The following is a 22,259-nucleotide window of genomic DNA, read 5'->3' as shown; positions in this document are numbered from 1 at the left end:
TTGGATGTGAACATAGGAGGTTTGATTGGCAAATTTGCAGATGACACCAAAATTGGAGGTGTAGTGGACAGCGAAGAGAGTTATCTCCGAGTTCAACGGGATCTTGATCAGATGCGTCAGTGGGCTCACTGGAGTGGCCAGATGCAGTTTAGATTGGATAAATGAGGTGCAGCATTTTGTAAATGTAAATCATGGCAGGACTTATAGACTTAATGGTAAGGTCCTGGGGAGTGTTGCTGAACAAAGACACCTTGGATTGCAGGATCGTAGTTCCTTGAAAGTGGAGACGCAGGTAGACAGGATAGTGAAGATGGCATTTGGTTTGCTTGTCTTTTTTGGTCAGTGTATAGTGTCTAGGAGTTGGGAAGTCATGTTGAGGCTGTATAGGACGTTTGTTAGGCCACTTCTGGAATACAGCGTGCCATTCTGGTCTCCCTGATACAGGAAGGATTTGTGAAACTTGAAAGGGTTCATAAAAGATTTATGAGGATATTGCTGGGATTGGAGCTATAGGGAGAGGTTGAATAGGCTAAGATAATTTGCCTGGAGCTTCAAAGGCTGAGAGGTGACCTTAGAGGTTTATAAAATTGAGGGGCAGGGATAGGGTAAGTAGAAGCTGTCTTTTCCCCAGGGTAGGGGAGTCCAAAACTAGAGGGCCTGGGTTTAAGGTGAGAGGGAAAAGATTTACAAGGGATCGAAGGGACAACTTTTTCACGCAGAGGTATGGAATGAGTTGCCAAAGGGAATGGTGGAGGCTGGTACAATTACACCTTTTAAAAGGCATCTGGATTGGTATATAAATAGGAAGGGTTCAGAGGGATATGGGCCAAATGCTGACAAATGGAACTAGATTTATTTAGGATATCCGGTTGGCAATGACAAGTTAGACCAAAGAGTCTGTTTCCGTGCTGTACAGCTCTATGACTGTGTTAATAAGCCTACTGATACCAGAAGCAAATACATAAGTTGCTGGTAAAGCTCAGCAAGTCTGGCAGTGTCTATGAAGAGAAACCAGAGTTAATGTTTCTGGCCTGGTGACTTTCCCTCAAAACTAGCTTGGAAAATGTTGCTTAACTGCAGAAGATAGGCTGGGAGGAGGGGGTATGGAGTAAATGATAGGTGGGGATAGAGCCCAAAGGGAGAGAAGAACATTTGGAGAAAGGAGTCTATAACTATCTGGCTAAAGGAGTTGTTAGCTGTTGAAGGAAACTGTTAGTGGCGAACAATAGGTGGTGTGTAATGGCAAACTGTGGTAACAAGGCCTGGTGTGTGGGGATGGGGCCTCGAACATGGGAAAGTTCAGGCCCTAAAATTAGTAAACTTGCTCTTGAGTCTGGAGGGCTGCAGGGTCCCCAAGCGGAAAATGAGGTGGTGTTCTTCCAGCTGATATAGTGTTGGATTGACAGAACTTATTTCAGATTTTTTTGAGGTCTGTAGTTAAAACAAAGTTGTTACAAGAGTAGATTTTAATTTTCATGCAGATTAACCAGAGCATAGTACAAGAATCAAGAGTCAAAGGTAATGACTTTCTTGAGTGCTTTTGGGAAGCTGTCTAGTTTCTAGCAGTATACTCAAACCAATAAGGACAGATCACAGGTTTGATAACGACTGATAATCAAACTTCTTTATTTAGTGTAAAGGAACATTTATCTGACATAATCATATAAAAGGAGACTTGCTGTTAAGTTTGTAAAGGAATTCTAGATTTTTGGGCACCTAAATTTGTGGGACGAAACAAAAGCTTTCTGCTGTGATCCCTACTGATGTCAAATCAGATGAATCAAAAGTTTAATTTTTACTCTTGACTACTGTGGTGCTTAGTTGCTGAATTTATACACAAGGCTGAAACTAAAGAATAAGTTTATACAGTTTAAAAAGATTTCAATATAAAGAGCAAAACAAAAGTTCCATCTTTTACAAATACTCAATCCCAGAAAAACATCATTCCTATCTCAATTCTTTCTTTCTTAACTGACTCTCCAGGTCCTGTTGGACTATTGAGGCTGGTTTTCTTTTTACTGAAAAGTGTTTTTTAAACCCAATTCAGATGGCCTGAATCTCTCTCAATTCTGACAACAGCAATACAAACTCTGAACTTGGAGATTTCACAAACTAAATGCTTTCAGTTAGAGTGTTTAGTTTCTTCTGAACTGAAAACTGGTTTTCTCTATCTTTTGTAATCTCAGTAGTATAAACATTCTGTCCATTAACATTACATGAGTCCTACCAGCAGTTGATTGAATTAAATGCCATCCTGGAAATAATGTCTTCAGTTCCAAATGAGCTTCTAACTTTTTTTTAAAAACTGAAACCAGAAAAGTCTAAGATTTAGGAGTAGATTAGGCCATTCAGCTCATCAAATCTTCCCTGCCATTCAATTATAGGTGATGTGTTTCTCAACCCCATTCTTCTGCCTCCCCTTCGTAATCTTTGCTCCCCTTTCTAATCAAAAACCTATTTATATCTGTCTTAAATACACTATGATTTGGCCTCCACAGCCTTCTGTGGCCATGAATCCCCCAGATTCACCACTGCCTGGTTGAAGAAATTCCCCTAATTCTAAACAATCATCCCTTCACTCTGAGGTTGTGACCTCGGGTCCTATATACTTCTGCTGGTTGAAACACCATCTCCATGTCCACTCTATTCAGGTCTCAGTATTCTATTAGCTTCAAAAGAGACCCCTCCCTCCCCCACCTCCCCCTCCCCCCCCCTCCCCCCCCCCCTCCCCCTCCCCCCACCTCCCCCTCCCCCCACCTCCCCCTCCCCCCACCTCATCGTTCTAAACTCTATTGAGTACAGACTCCAAGTTTTGAACTGCACCTGCTGACGAGCCAATCAACTTCAGGATCATTCTTATAAATCTTCTCTGGACCCCCTCTCTTAGATAAGGGGCCCAAATCTGCACTCAAAATTCTGAATATTGTCCGACTACATCTTCCTACAGCTTCAGCAGTCCATCCATGTTGTTGTATTCTAGCCCTTTAGAAATGAATGCTAACATTGCATTTGCTTTTCTAACTGCCAACTTAAGAAAGTCCTGAACTAGGACTCATACATCCCTTTGTTCTTCAGATTTCCAAAACCTTTCCCTATTTAGAAAAATAGTCTGTGTCCTAAATTGTTCCTACAAAAGTGCATAACCCCTCAAGTTCCCACGTTATGTACCATCTGCTACTTCTCTGTCCACTCTCTTAGCCTGTCCAAGTCCTTCTGCAGCCTCCCTGCCTCCTCAACACTACCTATCCGTCCACCTATCCTTGTGTCATCTGTAAACTTAGCAATAATGCCCTCATTCCTTTGTCCAGATCCAGATAATATGAATAGTTGTGGTCCCAATACCTGCAGAGCTCCACTAGTCAACAGTACCATATTGAAAAAGACCCCTTTTGTAACTGCCTTCTGCCACTCAACCAATCCTCCATCGGTGTCAGTACCTGACCCCCAACACCATGTTCTCTTACCTTATTTAGCAGCTTCCTACACAGCACCTTGTCTGCCTCTAGTATTACATAGAGACATAGAAGCAGGAGTGGGCCATCCAGCCCCTTGAGCTTGTTCCATCATTCAGTATGATCATCCTGATCATCAGGCTTGTAGGAGCTCAAATATGGTCAGCACCAACAGAGCTCAATACCCTAATCCCACCTCCCCACCATATCTTTTGATCCCTTTTTCCACAAGACCAATATCTAACTCCTTGGATTCACACTACATTTTGACCCCAGCTACTTTCTGTTGTTGACTTTCAAAAGAACAAAGAAAATTACAGCACTGATCCAGGTCCTCTAACTAAAACCTGTCATCTATTTTCTAAGGATCTGTTTCCCTCTGCTCCCTGTCCTTACATGTATATGTCTAGATACATCTTAATTAATGCTATCATGCCCACCTTTACCACCCCCGCTGGCAATGTGTTCCGGGCAGCCACCACCCTTTGCATAAAGAACTTTCTGCGCACATCTCCCTTAAACTTTTCCCCTCTCACCTTGAGCTCATGACCCCTAGTAATTGAGTCCTCCACTGTGGGGAGAAAAAGCTTCTTGCTATCCACCCTCTCATGTTGATACCTCTCATGATTTTGTAGACCTCAATCAGGTCCCTCCTCAACCTCAGTCTTTCTAATGAAAATAATCCTATCTACTCAATCTTTCTTCATAGCTATCACCCTTCATACCAGGCAACATCCTGGTGAATCTCCTCTGCCCCGTCTCCAAAGCATCCACATCCTCTTGGTAACGTGGTGACCAGAACTTACGCAATATTCCAAATGTGGCCAAACAAAATCCTATACAACTCTTGTACTCCATAGCCTATCCAATGAAGGAAAGCATGCCATATGCCACTTTGACCACTATTGACCTGCATTGCCACCTTCAGAGTACAATGGACCTGAACACCCAGATCTCTCTGTACATCAATTTCCCCAGGACCTTTACATTTACCATATAGTTCGCTCTTGAATTGGATCTTTCAAAATGCATCACCTCACATTTTCCCGAATTGAACTCCATTTGCCATTTCTCTGCCCAACTCTCCAAACTGTCTATATTCTGCTGCATTCTCTGACGGTCCCCTTCACTATCTGCTACTCCACCAATCTTAGTGTCATCTGCAAACTTGCTAATCAGACCACCTATACCTTCCTCCAGATCCTTTATGTATGTCACGAACAACAGTGGTCCCAACACTGATCCCTGTGGAACACCACTGATCATAGATCTCCATTTTGAGAAACTCCCTTCCACTACTGCTGTCTCCTGCTAGCCAGTTTTCTATCCATCAAGGTTGTACACCCTGGAATGCTTGTGACTTCACTTTCTCTAACAGCCTACCATGGGTAATCTTATCAAACCCCTTACTGAAGTCCATGTATATGGCATCTACAGCCCTTCCCTCATCAATGAATTTTGTCACTTCCTTAAAGAATTCTATTAAGTTGGTAAGACATGATCTTGCCTGCCTGAGAAAAAAGTTGACTATCACTAATAAGCCCATTTTCTTCCAAATGTAAATAGATCCTATCCCTGAGAAGATAGATCCTATCTTCTCCAGCAGCTTCTCTACCGGTGACATCAGGCTCACTGGTCTATAATTACCTTGATTATCCCTGCTGCCCTTCTTAAACAAAGGAACAACATTCGCAATTCCAACCAGAACTCTATCAATAAACATACTGACTTGGGATCCCATTTACCAACCCCTGAGAAAAAGAACAGGAAATTACATCACAGGAAATGACTTCGCCACAGAAAATGGTGTCACCAACTCAAGGACACCTAAATAAAAAGCAGGCCATGCCACTAATGCTTCTTCCGGAGGCTCACTGATGATACCTAGTATGGTGATGAAAATATGAAAAACAAACCTTCCAACTCAGCGAGCAAACTGACATCCAGAACCTCAACATGAGCTGCAAATCTTCTCAAAACTTGCTAACATTAGCAATTCTCCAGACCTGGGGACTTGTCCACCTTAATGCTTTTTAGAATACTTCCTCATGCCGACTTGACCTAGAGTAATCAAACGTCTATCCCCAACCTTAACAGCCGTCTTGTCCCTCCCCTCGTACTTATTAAGAATCTCCCCCATTTTCTCTGATTCCATGCATACTATCCTCATTTGTCCTTGAGTGGACCAACCCTTTCTCCAGTTACCCTCTTGCTCCTTATATATAATAAAAGGCTGTGGGATTTTCCTTAACTCTGTTTACTAATGATATTTCATGACCCCTTTTAGCCCTCTTAATTCCTGTTTTCAGATTGGTTCTACTTTCCCGATATTCTTCCGAAGCTTTGTCTGTATTCAGTTGCCTAGACCTTATAATATGCTTCCTTTTTCCACTTAGCTAGTCTCTCAATTTCACCTGTCATCCATGGTTCCCTGATGTTGCCATTTCTGTCCCTCATTTTCACAGGGACATGTCCATCCTGCACTCTAATCAACCTCTCTTTAAAAGCTTCCCACATATCAAATGTGGATTTACCTTCAAACAGCTGCTCCCAGTCCACTTTCCTCAGCTCCTGCCTAATTTTGCTGTAGTTAGCCTTTCCCCAACTCTTACTTTGTTCCTTTATTCATAGAATAAAATTCTTAAAATAGAGTAAAATAAATTCTATTCTTTATAGAATTATTTTTATAATTTTATTGATTTTTATGAGGTTCTTTCCCCCAACAATTTTTTTGATCTACAGTGAGTATAATTCTAATCGACTCAAACTCTCCTCGGGCATCAGTTCTGCCATCCCAGGAATCAATTTGATAAACCTTCGCTGCACTCCCTCTCCAGCAAGAACATCCTTTCTTGGATAAAGAGACAAGAACTGTATAATATTCTAGGTATAGACTCACCAGTTCCCTATATATATCAAAATGCCTAAACTACAAACATTTATCTCAACCGAGAGTCATACTGCATGGAAACAAACCTTTCGCTCCAACTAGTCTATGCCGACCATGTTCCCAAAGTAAATTAGTCACACCTGCCTATGCTTAGCCCATATCCCTCCAAACATCATCTGTTCCTGAACTTATCTAAATGTCTTTTAAGCATTATAATTGTACCTGTGTCCACCACTTTGTCTGGCAGTTCATTCAACACACAAACCACTATGTGTAAAATAGTTACCTGTCAGTCCTTTTTAAATCTTTCTCCCCTCGCTCCTCTCTCTAGAATTTATTTTAATCTATTTTAAGAATTTTATTTATATGCACCCTAGTTTTGAACTCCTGCACCCTAAGGAAAAAAGCCCTTGTCATTCACCTTATCTATGCCCCTCATGATTTTATAAACTTCAATAAGGTCACCCTTTAACCTTCTCTGTTCCATGGAAAAAGTCCCAGCCAATCCAGCCTCTTTATAAATTTTGCTTTCCAGTCTTGGTAACATCCTTGTAAATCTTTTTTTCCACCCTTTCCTACAGCAGGGTGACCAGAACTGTATGCAGTACTCCAAATATGGCCTTACCAATGCCTTGTATAGCTGTAACATGATGTCCCAACTCTTGTACTCTATGCTGTGACCAATGAAGGCAAGTGTGCCAAATATCTCCTTCACTATCCTGGTTACCCCTGATGCCACTTTCAAGCAGCAATGTATCTGAACCCCTACATATCTCTGTTCGACAACACTCCCTGAGGCCCTACTATTAACTGTATAAGTCCAGCCCTAGTTTGTCATATCAAAACGCAGCATCTCACATTTATTTGAATTAAACTCCATCTGTCATTCCTCAACTCACTGGCCCAGTTGGTCAAGATCCCATTTTACTCTCAGATAACCTTCTTCATTGTCACCTATACCACCGATTCCGGTGTTGTCCGCAGACTTACTAACCATGCCTCCTATAATTCTCATGCAAATTGTTTATATAAATGATGAGCAACAATGGAGCCAGCACCTATCCTTCAGGCACACCCCTGATCACATGCCTCTGGTCTGAGCAACAGCCCTCCATCACTACCTTTTTTTGTATTCAGTTGGCTAGGTCTCCCTGAATCCGATGTGGTTTAATCTTACTAACCAGTCTACCATGCTGAACTTCGTCAAAGTATTTGCTAAAGTCCATGTGGACTATGTCTTTTCCTCTGCCTTCATCTACCTTCTTGGTTACCTCTACCTCCGTCAAATTTGTGAGAGATGATTTCCCACGCACAAAGGCATGGTGACTATCCCTAATCAGTCTTTGTTCTCTAAATGTACTTAGATCCTGTCTTTCAGAATCCCCTCCAACAACTTACCCACCACTCTCACAGTAAGAACCACATGAGTCAAGTATGTTACTTTGTATAAGTACAGATGATCCATGGGAGACGCTCAAAATATGTAATGTATGACCAATAATGGGAAAAAAGTTCCACCTACCATATAAAACTGCAATTAAGTGATAGCATAAATCGAGAGGACTGCTAGAAGAGCTTAAGAACTGACAGGAGGTAAAACAAAGCAAGAGCAGCAAAATCAAGTATGATAAGAAACTTGTGCAGAATATTTAGATTAAAAGTTTTAGTAATTACAATAGAAGGGAATAGGTAATCGAGGATAAAAGCCCTTATCTAGTAGTTAGGAGCTGAATAACCTACATTACTTCCTATGCACCTATGACATTGAAATTACCCTTCACTATTGCTCGGAAACTTTCAGATTCCAAAGGATACTAGATAACTGTTTAACATTGAGGAGGTTCCAGAACTGCAATCTGATTATGGCCTAGCACAAGAAACAAGACATGTACTGTGGAACCTGAATGAGCAGAGCAGTGAACAGGCTCTTGTTAGTTAATTATTAGGAAATAAACTGTCGATGCCAATGGATTGATTTGTACTTAAGACTGATCAGTAAAAGGTACCTACACTTAAACTGACAAAAATTAACTTTGTGAAGAGTTTATTTCATATTTACTTCATACTATTCAATGCGCTTTAATAGCGTGACAGCAAAACGCTGTTTCCACAAAGTTAGTGATGAAATGGTGCAATTTGGACAGCAATGTTTGAATATTGGCATTTCAAACCTACTTCTGTTATGAACTTGCTGTAACATTTGCATATAGACAGTTGTGTGTCACTCATCATTATTCTGAGAGATAAGCCTTGTCCATTATCTCTCTTGTCAGCCTTTAGAGCCTGAAATCTTTTAGGTGCTTTGGAGCGCCATAAGTGACCTGATTTTAAATCTGCCACCTCCACAGACCAGAGGTGGTACAAGATATCTGCAGGTCTTTATGGTTCAGTAGCATGATATCTAACCTATCCAAAGTTAACAACATCTGGATTCTGGACATTAGGAAAATTGTTTAAAATACAACAAAGTTAAACATTTATTTCTTTTGGAGTAGAACCGCATTGAGTGAAAAGAAACCAATTGTGAAAGCAAAGTCTCCTGAAAAGAACACCAAACCTGAGGACAAGGACCCAGAGAAGTCGCCAGCAAAGAAACCAGAAGGTGGTCAAATTAGTTTTCTATTATCTTTACTGCAAAGCTAATAGTTGCATTTATTGTAGTTCTGTTGAACTATTTTAATTAAAGAACAATGCTTTCAACTGCCTTAAGACATTCTATACGTATACTGGGCAGTATCACTGTGTCTAAACTAAATGTCTGATTTTTCCCAGCAAGTAATCTTAGTCACTTCCTTATACTGAAGTTTTGTTCATGTAATTTGTCTGCACCTGGCTTTGTAAGGAAATGTTCAGTTCTCAATGTAGTGTCAACTTTTGTCGTCTTCTGGATGATGGTGGCATTGATTCATGAATCATGACTCATCAGTAACACTGTCCAAACTTAAGTTATCTTAATGATGTAACTCTAAAATGATGAACTTTATTGTTGTCAAATTTACTGAAATTTGCACCTATTCTTGTGATCACCATCTGTTAAAACTTTTTTTTTACACTTTATTCCCTGCTTGTTTGTTCTTCATTCCTCCAATAAAATGATAGGTTAGTTGTCCTTCTCTTCCAGTTTAAATATTAAACCACTGGTTTGTGCAAAAAATATCTGATGGCAAGGTCAATATGTAAGCAATATTTAGAACGGTCTTTTAATACAAACTAATGAGGCTTTGCGCAGTCCATCCTACCTTATCATTTAACACGCTCTGATGCAAACTAAATGTACCTATCTTTCCTAAATTAATCCCCCAAATGAATTGCTAATGTTCCTCCTATGTTGTGCAAACCATCCTGTTATTAAATTTTATGTGCGTCTCAAAATTAGGATCATAAGTAGGCACTTCTCCCTCAAGCCTCCTCCACAACTTTATAAGATCATGACTAATCTGGTTGTAACTCCACATTTGTACCTATGCTCAATAACCTTTCACCCTCTTGATTATCAGGTATCTATTCACTTCTGCTTCCACCGACTTTTGACAAAGAGAGTTCAAAGTATTGATAACCCTCTTAGAGAACAGATTTTGTCTCATCACTGTCTTAAATGTACGACCCTTATTTTCAAATATTGACCCTGAGCGCTAGATTCTTCCACAAGAGGAAACATTCTTTTCAAAACCATCCAATCATGAACCCTCAGGATCTTGTATAATTCAATCAAGCCATTTCTTACTCTTTTTTTTAAATGTCAGTGGAAGGCTTGTCCAGCCTTTCCTTGTCAGACAATCTTGCCCATTTCAGGTATTAATCTAATAATCCTTCTCTGAAGTGCTTCCAATGCATCACTGTCCTTAAGTAAGGAGATCAGTATGAGATACAGTCCTCAAGATCTGATCTCACCAGTGCCCTGGAAGACTGAAGTATGGCTTCCCCACGTTTGTATCTAATCCCCTTGCAATAAACAACAACATTATATTAGTTTCTCTGTGCACACATATCAGCTTTTTGCAGTTCATGCACTAGTGCACCCATATCTCCGATTAGTATGGATAATTTCACAATTTCCCACACTGTATTCCATCTGTTGTACTCTTTGACCACTTGTTTAGCCTATCCATAACCTTTTCTGGCTCCTTATGTCTTCACAACCTGCTTTTGATATCCTTTTGATACCTGCATCCAAGTCACTTTGATAATTTACAAAATGTTGAAGGCTGGCATGCTCTATGACACTACCTGTAGACTTGTGCAGTGGTAATGTCATTGGGATGGTAATCCGGAACCCCTCTCTAATGTTTTGGGGACGTAGATTCAAATCCCACCATGGAAGATAGTGAAATTTGAATTCAATAAAAATACCATTCCAGCCTAATGGCAATTATGTAATTGCCAACCCATTTGGTTGACAGTGACCTTGTAAGAACAGCCATCCTTACCTAGTCTTTAGATCCACAACAGTCTGGGTATTTTGCCCTAGCCAGTGACTCCAACATCCCATGAAATTAATGATAAAATGAAAAAGGCCCATTTATTTCTAGATTCTGTTAACTAGTCAATCTCCTATCTATGCAGAATGTTATACCCGAGATCATGAACCTTTATTTCTAGCAGTAGCCTTTGATGTTAACTTTATCAAAAGCCTTTTTAAAAATTTATGTGCGGTATCAAAACCTTTTTCCCTTCATCTGTATCATATTATTTCATTAAGTTCAATTCCCCCTTCACAAATGAGGTTGACTATCTGATTACCTTGATTTTAGTTTATTCCAAGTGCTGTGCATCTTCAAGTTTCTAACATTTTCCTTATAGCAAATGTTCTGTCACCCTTTTTGAGTCAAGGAGTTACATTCGCCAACTTCCAATCTTTGGTGCTTTTTTTTAAATCTATGGAATTGTGGACAATTAGATCAACATCAGCTATCTCACTAGTCACTTCTCTCAAATTGCTAAAGTGAAGTCTGTGTTAACTTGGAGACTTTTCAACCTGCATCTCTACCAATTGGTTCAGTAATACTTTCATGATTGTAATTTTCCTGAGTTCCTCCTTCCCTTCTATTTCCTGCTTTACAGCTATTTCTGGGATGTTGCTTGTATCTTCTGTAGTGAAAATCATTGCAAACTTTCTGCTTAATTCATCTGCCATATTCTTAATTTTCTATTATGAAATCCACCAATATGCACTTCCTTAATTTTTTTGGAAATGTATATGGAAAAACTCTTGCCGTCTGTTTTTATTTTTAGCTAGTTTTTTTTTCTTGCACACAAATTCTGACTTGGTGCTCAATCTTTTAGTCAGTCTTTGCTGTTATTTATATTGTGCCCAATCTTCTGATTTGCACTTTATACTTTAAATTTGATACTATATTTAACCTTTTTAGTCAGTCACAGAGGTTGGGCCCACCCCTTCGAATTTTTTATTTCTCAATGGAATTCTCTGTATTCTTCAATGTATGCTACTGCATCTCTACTGATCTATCTCTCAACCTAATTTGCCATCCATTTCAGCTAGTGCTGCTTTCATGTCTTCATAATTACCCTTATTTAAGTTTAAAATGCTAGTCTTAGAACCACCCTCCCTCTTTCTCAAACTGAACATAAAAGTTCAATTATATTTCAATCAAGCTGTTACCTCAGGGTGCCTTCATTGTCAGATTGTTAAGAAATCCAATTACATAGGACAATGTCAAGTCTAGTATGGCCTGTTGTCCTATATTAGATTCAGAACATACTGTTCAGTGAAACCATCCTGAAAACATTTTATGAACTCTCTTTATCTGAGTTTCCTTTTCTCACCTGACTTCCTAGTCCACTTGCAGATTAAAATCTCCCATATTATTGATGAGCCTTTTTGGCATACTCCCATTATTTCTTCCTTGATATCTCACCCTTCCATGTGGTTGACATAACTTTTTGCCTTTCTCATTTCTCGTCTCCACATGACGTGTTGCTTCTTACCGGTTTCCTGAACTTGAGTTATCACCCTCTTGCGCTAATACCATTGTTATTTAATAAAGTCCCCACTTCACCTTTCCCTGCTTCCTATTCTTACAAAAGAACTGCAGATGGCACATCCAGGATACCGATGACAGCCTTAACTAATGTTATGAATTTTTCAATCTCCAACAGTACCAGAAGAGAAGTATTTAACATTGGATGGTTTCCAGAAATTTGTCGTAGATCGGTCAAAGCAGGACATCCGGAGCGTTTGGAGGGCAATTCTTTCCTGCGGCTATGACCTTCACTTTGAAAGGCAAGTAGCAAATTACAGGATGACTTGTTTAGAAAATTAACACAAGTAATTTTGAGCAGGTATCATTCTGGCTAATGGTGATTGATATGTCATACTTTTAATGATGCTTATCTGCATTCAAATTGGCAATATGTTTATCGACTACAGGTGTGCCTGCATTGACACCAGACATGCCCAAAGATCCTGCAAAAAATGGACTCTAGAGATGGACGTTGCACTTGTACAATATGTTAACCGTCTTTGCCGCCATCTTGCCATCACTCCAAGCCGACTCCATCCTCATGAAGTCTACCTTGACCCTGCAGATTTACATGATCCAAGGATTGCCTGTTTGTTGAGTAAGCCCTGTATTAGTAATTTTCTAGTTAGTGTTAAGTTTGTAGCACTACACAAACAAACAGAAACCGCATAGATCTTCATTTCACAAAATAAATGTATTGCGTTTTGCCAAGGCTTTGTCAAATATCACAATTCTAACATGCCCTCACCACCTTTGTTAACAGGTTTGAAATCAAAAAATTATGTTTATTTTTAAGGGGGGGAGCAATGGGGAAGGCAGAGGTTTTAAGTAAGGAAAGTGAAGCACTTTGCTTGACAATAGGTAGGGAAAAAGTAATCAAAGGATGGCACACCTTGAACTGCTGTCTCATTCTGGTGATCGTTAAAATTGCATTGGCAAGCACAATCATATACCAGCCAAAGAACTTTGTTTGCGATAGGACTCATGAAAGGGAGAGAATAAAACTTTTCTTTCCTAGTTATTTTTATTTCCTTTGCATTGACAACATCTTGCATGATCAGTTGGAACTAATACAATTAACCCCAACATTTTTGAATTAGGGATCGGAAAAAATAGTCATTGCCATTTGACTGTCAAATCAATCTCTCTCCTCCGTCTTTCTTAACCCTCCACTGTCTCTTGGTTATCGCTTGTCTGAAAACCAAGCAATTCAGAATTTTCTCCATAAAGAAAATATTAGATCTACTGCATTCAACCCCTATCACAAACTCTTATTGCCTCTTATTCCATTTGTGTTTCCAACTTTTAGGATATTGTGGGCAATTCTGGTCTCCTTCCTTATCGGAAGGTTGTGAAACTTGAAAGGGTTCAGAAAAGATTCGCAAGGATGTTGCCAGGCTTGGAGGCCTGGGAGTGTTTTCCCTGGAATGTCGGAGGCTGAGGGGCGACCTTTTAAAGGTTTATAAAATCATGAGGGACATAGATAGGATAAATAGACAAGATCTTTTCCCTGGGGTGGGGGAGTCCAGAACTAGAGGGCATAGGTTTAGGGTGAGAGCAGAAAGATATAAAAGAGACCTAAGGGGCAACTTTTTCACTCAGGGTGGTCCGTGTGTGGAATGGGCCCCAGAGGAAGTGGTGGAGGCTGGTAATTGCAACATTTAAAAGGATAGGTATATGAATGGAAGGTTTTAGAGGGATATAGGCTGGGTGCTGGTGGGTGGGATATCTGGTCAGCATAGACAAGTTGGACCAAAGTGTCTGTTTCCATGCTGTACATCTCTATGACTCTATCTCTAGCTAAACCAGACTATTTATCTTTTGACAACCTGTTTTTCCTATTTTACTCAAAGATAGTGTTCCAGCTCCATTTAAGATAGCAACTAGTTTTACCTCTATGACATTGCAAACTTCTGACTCACCCAAAAGTCTGCTACCCACTTCCTGTATCATATCACACTCACCCATCTCTCCTATCCTTTCTAGCTAAACTTCCTGATGTACCAGTACCTAAAATGTAAAATTCTCATCATTATGAAATCCTTTAATAGCCTCAACCTTCCCTGTCTGAGAGTTAAATCCTTGGTCAAAAGGTGAACATTTGGATCAAGACTGATTCAGGATTTCTTAAATACTGGGATGAGCTACCAAACTTGTTTTCTTAGCAGTAATTCCAGTTTAAAAAGTGATTTGTTTAGTATGAACCGTTTTGGTACTGAGGGCATTCAATTAACATACCTTCATTCTTAAATCACAAAAAGAACTATTAAATGAAATTTATGTGAAATGTATAAAGTTAAAAATCACACAACACCAAGTTATAGTCCAACAGGTTTATTTGGAGGCATTGGCTTACGGAGCGCTGCCTGACAGGTGGTATGTGATTTTTAACTTTGTACACCCAGTCTAATACGGGTACCTCCAAATGATGTGGGATGTGTTTGCTTGTTATCCTGTACATTGTGCACTATTAATTTTGATGTACTATTTCTAGATGTTCCAATTGAAAGCCTTCGACTTCGTTTTGCTCTACTTCAGTCTTTAAACAACACTTTGGAGACATTCTTCCTGCCTCTGGTGGAACTCAGACAAACGCATACTTATATGGATAGCATTGCATCACTGCTACGAGAGGCTAAAGGTCAGATGTCCTGTTGGAAGACTCAATGGTGTTAGTAGGACTGTAATGCATTGGGTGGCTCAATCGATAAGACAGTGGACTATTTACTTTGGAAAATACTTCATTGTTATGATAGATAATGTAACAAGTCCTTTTGCCTCCTTGGGACATAAGATATTAAAGTAATTGGTGTGGAAAGTACAGGTGCATGAGTCATTATATTCCAAAGTTCTTTCAACTCAGGAATGAAACTTCTCTGCATTGAAAAATTACAATTGGCAAATCAGAATATTTTCTTAGTAGTGAAGCACTAGGAGCTGTGAAGCAGCCAAGGAGTTTAGCTGTCTGTGTATAAAATTGCTAAAATGTAATCTGCGTGTACAGAATATAATGGAAAACTAATGGAACTAAAGGATAGGATTTCCAAAATAAGAAAGTGATGAATCAGTTATAAAAGGGTCTTGGTTAAATGATATCTGAATAGCATACTCAGTCTTTGCTGAATACATTACACCAAACTTTAGAAAAGTTGTGTTGGTCATGGCAAGGGTGCAGCGAAAATCCCCAAATGATATCAAGACTTAAACAATTAAATTATGAGGGCAGGTTTCATGAAATTGACTGAATTATCGTAGTTGGGGATATGTTCACTGAGCTGGGAAGTTGATTTGCAGATGTATTATCCCCTGTCTAGGTGACATCTTCAGTGCTTTGGAGCCTTCTGTGAAGTGCTGCTGTACTGTGTCTTCTGGAATTTAGTTGCTTCCATTTCTGTTGCTTCTGGTTGTTCATTGTAGTGGCCAGTAAATTGGGTCTAGGTCTTTGTGCTTGTCAATGGAGTCTGTGGCTGAGTGCCGTGCTTCTAGAAATTCTCTGGCTGTCCTATGTTCATTGTGTTGTCCCAGTCGAATCTGTTATACTTGTCATCTGTGTATGTGGCTACTCGGGACAGCTAGTCATGATGTTTCGTGGCTTGTTGGTGTTCGTGGATGCGGATTGCTAGCTGTGTGCCTGTTTGCCCTATATAGTGTTTCATGCAGTCTTTGCACGTAATCCTATAAATTACATTAATCTTGCACATGATGGGTAAAGGATCGTTTGTCCCTGGTAAGTTATTGTCTGACACATACCCACAACTATGACAACTGGCACCTGAGCTTCAAATCTTCACACACACACACACACACACACACACACACACACACACACTCTCTCTCTGACTTAATTTGTTAAGCAGGTTGTGGGTGAGATTGAGTAATTGAGATTTCTAAAATAATGAAAAGATTTAATAGGCTAGTTACAAAGAAATAATTTCCTTTGGTTAGGGAAGAGAAATCAAAAAGCCATATTCTTAATATTAGAACTAGGCCCTTTAGGAGTGAAATGGGGACACAGTTTCTCCACACACAGACTAGTGGAAAAGTGGAACTCACTTCCCCAAAAGGCTGTGGTTGCTGGTTATTAAATGAGATCAGCGCATTTTGCTAGGTAAGGAAATTGAGAGATATGGAACAAAAGCAGATAATGTACAGATTTATCTTGATCAAATTGTATTGTGTAACAGACTCAAGGGGATGAATAGCAAACTTACCTTGCTCTTTTATTCCCTGGAGAGAGAGTATTGGGCAGGATTCTATATTCTGATTTGTTATCTAGTATAGATCAGGTAAGAAAAGGATTCGGATGAACCGTTCAGCACTTCCTGCGTTTCTCTTCCTCCTCTACGCAGCCTGTACACATTCATCATTGATCTGTCTCACCAGGCTCTCCCATTTATGTTCAAGTTAGAATTCTACAACAAGACTGGCAATTGAACTGAAGTTCCAGAGGCTGCCAATGCATTAGAATAATATGCTGGCAAGAGACACCGGAATAAATGGAGTTACTTTTAAAATTGTAGAGTTGATATAATCATTTTGGATGAAAAATGATCGTTAAGTTTGATTGCTTGAGTTCTGTTCTCTTCTTTAATAAAGCTTACCTCACAGCTCGATGATACTGAGCTTGAGAACTCGTCAGACCAGTCGGTCAAACATGCTACCCATTTCATTCATGGGCTATATGTTGCAACTTCACACTGCTAAAATTTTTACTAGTTAGTTCACCTGCATCCAAAAATCAGTTAAGTTTTGACAGATCTGAACTGAGAGTAGATGCCACTAAAGTAAATTTTGTTTCTGTCATTACAAGTTTCATCCCCAATCACACCACTGAGGATTAAAAACTGTGGGGTGGCTGCTCCCAACTACATCTAGCATGATGCACCACACTTTAGAGAGCACTACCATAGATTGGAAGCATGCAGGAGGAAGAACATGATGTTAGTCAACAATTAACATTTAATATCTACCAGTTTTGACTTAGTTTAGCTAATAACCCTCTTGTAAGTGCACATAAGTAAGGAGTAGTGCCTTGCACTTCGGATGAGTCATGTACTTCTGAAACATCCCTGAATCCATCACTTTATCACAGTGTTATTCATGGATCTTAATACTGGACAAGTCAGATCCCAGACTGAAACCTGGTTTGTTCACTTGTTACATTTTCTTAACCATGAAAGTCACTTGCTGAATAGATTCACAAGAGGGTGCCAGTGCACATTAACACACAGAATAGAATGTTTATTAAACAAGGAAACAAAAGAATTATATACACTATGCAAAACAAAGAGATGGAAAAGTTTCATTTCAGATATCAGAAAAAGATTCAAACTTGTATTGTCCTCCTGAGCGCAGCAAAATCTTTGTAAACAGCCAAAACTTCAGTGAAGATTCACCATTATCTCCATGTTAAGGTCCTTTGCCCGGCCTTATGCTGGGACAACTACAACTGATTTTCTTACAGCAACTTCTTTGCGCACTCAAGATGCTTTTGCCCTTCATCTGTTATCTCCCTAAGACACATGAAATAAATTTCAAACTAAACACACTATTACTTTTAATTTTGGAGAAAACCCATGTGAGTTCGCAAAATTCAGTTGTCCAGCAGCCTTGTCTCCACTCTGTGGCATACCTCCACACAGACTCTCTTGAGACGGTTGTTTGTGACTGGGTGCCTGTCACAAAGCAACGTTTCTTTTTACTCTTTTTAATAATGCACTGATCTATTCAGTTCTAGCTCGTCACCTAAAAGTTTAAAAACCTCAAACAAAAATGCACATAAACAAAGCAGATCTTCATACTCACTAGCTTATAGTCAGTTGGTCGGATTTGATATTGACCACTTGTGTGAGGTCATTAAACTTTTTGATTAATCCATGCCCTCTGCTCTGTTTTGTTGTTATTGACCACAGCTATCTGCTCGTTCTACCTTCTGAACGTTTGTCTGGAAGGATCAGTCCCTCTCTCCTCCAGGCCGCCTACTGCATCAGTTACTCAAGTTTAGCAACAACTATATATTTAAAAAAATTGCAGCCATGTTCTTTTGCCTGTTGCACCATTTTAATTGGGTTGCCAAGTATTGCCAGGGAACTTCAACTGTTGCTGCAGGCAGAATGCATCTCACTTTTGAAAGATATAACTCCTCTTTAAGTGGTGCCGGCTGGCTTTAAGTGGTGCTTAACCCTCTTTGACCTGATACCCCTGCTGTGGGGTGCACCCAATCAGCATCACTGCTTTGCATGACAATGAACAGGCAACATGCATTTTATAAGCTGCCTGCGTCACTTCAGTCAGGTGTGAAGCGATTGTGCATCATGATCCCTACACTGAAACTTGGGGACCTTCTATATTTTGAGACTAAATTGGGTGTGTTTTTTTTTCTAAAGAACAGCTTTTCAGCAGTTTTTAGCTGTTTCTCTTGTCCGTGCTATGTTTCAGTCAAAGTTCTGTTTTGCTCAGTTATTGCAGATAATCTTCATATTTGTAAATTTTTCACATTAGAGATCCAGAGTTCCACGTGACTGTAGAGATGTTCGTAACTATTCTGACAAAGCTGTCCTTGTTCATATATCAATTCTTTTTGTTTAGGATTAGTTTTTTATGATACTAAATTAGCTGTGATGAACCGGGTTTTGAATGCAACTGTACAGCGAACTGCAGACCATGCTGCACCTGAAATAACACTGGATCCTTTGGAAATAGTGGGAGGTAAGTGGAGAAAGGCTTGGAAATTTTTTTAAAATGCTTGACTTGAAGAATATGATTTAAGGATTCTTTTATGCACTTTCCTTTCCAAGTATTGGTTTGATTTCTGCACAATTTTTCGTTTCATGCCTTACAGTTTACATTGAAAGCTGAAATATATCAGTCTTCTGTTAGATAGTCTGGTAACCACCTGGATGTCTCGCACTTAGGAGAAGGTTGGAATCCAGTTAGTGCTTGAGCACAGATTTGTATCTGGCATAACACAGAAGTTAGAAAATTAGGGGTTTTAACCATTTTTACACCTTCAAGTTTGGCATGCTATTGTCATGTGGACTTCAATTTTTTTCATCATTTTTGTTTCAGTTTTTTTGCTCTTGGCAGGTTCAGTCTACAAGAGGGACTGTTATCCTTTGGGTCCCCAAAACGATTATTTTATTTATGTCAAGACTTTTACATTACAATTTCATTTTTGTTTATCTTTATTTTTAAGCAATATTTTAATTTAAATGACCATCACTGGCCGCTCAATATGTCAGTGACAATTTAGAAACTGATTCATGAATTATTGGATGGTTAAATGCAGCTTTGGCAACTGCCAGAGCCCAGCAGACCTAAGGCACCTCTGTTTCCTAAAACTAGTATATGCTTTTTTAAAATCTAAACTTAGTTATTTAATTCTACTTATGAATGCTTTATGTTTTCTAAGAACAGACATAGAGTCATAATGCATTAAAATGTGCAAGGGCCGTCGACAAATTAGCAATAACCTGAGGCAGTTACAGTAACCAGAAGTTGTAGATTTTTTTGGCTGTTTAAGTCTGAGTAAGCCATTTGTGATGTGCCTAGTTTGATTGTCACTGCAAATCATTGGATGGGCACTGATTTCCTTCCTTTAAATCATTGACATAGGTGAGATTCGTTCATCAGAAAATACCTACTTCTGCCAGGCAGCTCGACAACTGGCATTAGTGCCTTCCTCCCAACTCTGTGTAAAATTGGCAAGTGGCGGAGATCCAACCTACGCATTTAATATTCGCTTCACTGGTGAAGAAGTGCATGGAACAAGTAAGATATGTAGATTCAGCTTTTTGTTGTGCGCATTGAAGCAGTAGTGAAATATACGTGCAAAACCATGTTTTCCCACCCTTTCTCTCCACTCCCTTATTCTCTGAAGGTGTGGACAACTGTTCGAATGCAGATTCATGAACAGTCACTAGTTTCCAGTTCTTCTCCAATTGACCATTTAACACGAGGCAAGACACAAACAGGGAACAGGAATAGATCATTCCGCCGATCTTGCCTGTCATTCAAAAATCATAGCTGATTTGATTGTAACCTAAACTCTATATTCCTGCCTATCTCAAAGAATCTTTCACCTCTCGCTACTTGAGAGGCAGGGATTAATGGAGAATAGTCAGCATTGTTGTGTCAAAGGAGGTCATGTCTGACTAACTAGATTGAATATTAACAGGTTTGTAGATGAGGGTAATGCATTTGACCTTAACCTACCAAAACCATGCTGACTACTCTGGATTAATCCCTGCTGCTCAAGTATAGACTAATTCTGTTCCTCAGAATTACATCCAATAGTTTCCCCACCACCAAAGTTAGAATGACAGGCATACTTGAACTTCAGCAAGGCTTTTGATAAGGTTCCACATGGGAGACTGATAACGAAGGTTAAGACCCATGGGATCTAAGGGAATTTGGCAAATTGCACACAAAATTGGTTGAATAGCAGCAAGCAGAGGGTGATGATCACGGGGTGTTTTGAGACGAGAAGCCTGTGTCCATTAAAGTTCTGCAGGGACCAGTTTTGAGGCCCTTGTTGCCTGTGGAATATACAAACAGTTTAGACTTGAATGTAAGAAGATTGATCAGTAAGTTCACAGGTAATACAAATGTCGGTGGGATGATCAGTGGCAAATGGAATTCAATCTGGAGAAGTATGATGTGATGCATTTGGGCAGGACAAACAAGACAAGGGATACATGTTGAACAGTAGGACCCTGGGAAGCATTGAGGATCAGAGGCCTGTTGGTGCATGTGACCACTGGTCTCATAAGGTAGCAGGGCCTTTATTTGCCAATGTTTTGAGTTTAAGAGCAGGAAGGTGATGCTGGAACTGTATAAAGTGTTGGTTAGGCCACAGCTATTGAATTGTGGGCAGTTCTGGAATCCACGTTATAGGGAGGTGAAATAGCATGAGAGGGGGTGCAGAGGAGATTTAGCAGATGCAACTGGAGACCTTGTTATGAAGAGAAACTGGACAGACCAGCCTTGTTTCCCTTGGAGCAGGGAAGACTGAAGGGGAAAATGTTAGCGGCCTAGATAGGGTAGCCGGAAGGGAACTTCCCCCTTAGTGAAATGATCGGTGACGAGGGCGCATAGATTTAGGGGCAGGAAGTTTAAAGGGAATGAGAGGGAAAATGTTTTCACCCACCATATGGTGGGAATCTGAAACTCACTGCCTATAACAGAGTCGTAGAGATGTACAGCATGGAAACAAACCCTTCGGTCCAACCCGTCCATGCCGACCAGATGTCCCAACCCAATCTAGTCCCACCTGCCAGCACCCGGCCCATATCCCTCCAAACCCTTCCTATTCATATACCCATCTAAATGCCTCTTAAATGTTACAAATGTACCAGCCTCCACCACATCCTCTGGCAGCTCACTGCATGCACGTACCACCCTGTGTGAAAAAGTTGCCCCTTGGGTCTCTTTTATGTCTGTTCCCTCTCAAACTAAACCTATGCCCTCTAGTTCTGGACTCCCCGACCTCAGGAAAAAGACTTTGTCTATTTACCCTATCCATGTCCCTCATGATTTTGTAAACCTTGAAAAGGTCACCCCTCAACCTCCAACACTCCAGGGTAAACAGTCCCAGCTTGTTCAGCCTCTCCCTATATCTCAAATCCTCCAATCCTGGCAACATCCTTGTAAATCTTTTCTGAACCATTTCAAGTTTCACAATATCTTTCCGATAGGAAGGAGACCAGAATTGCATCCAACAGTGGCCTAACCAATGTCCTGTACAGCCACAACATGGCCTCCCAACTCCTGTACTCAATACTCTCACCAATAAAAGAAGGAATACCAAATGCCGCCTTCACTATCCTATCTACCTGCGACTCCACTTTCAAGGAGCTATGAACCTGCACTCCAAGGTCTCTTTGTTCAGCAACACTCCCTAGGACCTTACCATTAAGTGTATAAGTCCTGCTATGA

At 40.0% G+C, this 22,259-nt stretch overlaps 1 protein-coding gene across 2 annotated transcripts in view; it reads left to right on the top strand.

Moving 5' to 3' along the window:
* LOC132827079 (probable E3 ubiquitin-protein ligase HECTD4) overlaps positions 1-22,259 on the top strand; it is a 302,053-nt gene that overhangs the window by 264,412 nt on the left and 15,382 nt on the right. For both annotated transcript variants that reach the window (XM_060843537.1, XM_060843536.1), the window contains exons 65-70: positions 8,838-8,944; positions 12,460-12,583; positions 12,731-12,921; positions 14,818-14,964; positions 18,912-19,031; positions 19,938-20,093. In XM_060843537.1, the coding sequence (XP_060699520.1) occupies positions 8,838-8,944; positions 12,460-12,583; positions 12,731-12,921; positions 14,818-14,964; positions 18,912-19,031; positions 19,938-20,093 (845 nt within the window). The remainder of the gene's footprint in view (positions 1-8,837; positions 8,945-12,459; positions 12,584-12,730; positions 12,922-14,817; positions 14,965-18,911; positions 19,032-19,937; positions 20,094-22,259) is intronic.

This window comes from Hemiscyllium ocellatum, chromosome 24 (assembly GCF_020745735.1).
Source record: "Hemiscyllium ocellatum isolate sHemOce1 chromosome 24, sHemOce1.pat.X.cur, whole genome shotgun sequence".
In the NCBI taxonomy this organism is placed as follows: Eukaryota; Metazoa; Chordata; class Chondrichthyes; order Orectolobiformes; family Hemiscylliidae; genus Hemiscyllium; species Hemiscyllium ocellatum.
This window is presented reverse-complemented; position numbering and strand designations above follow the sequence as displayed.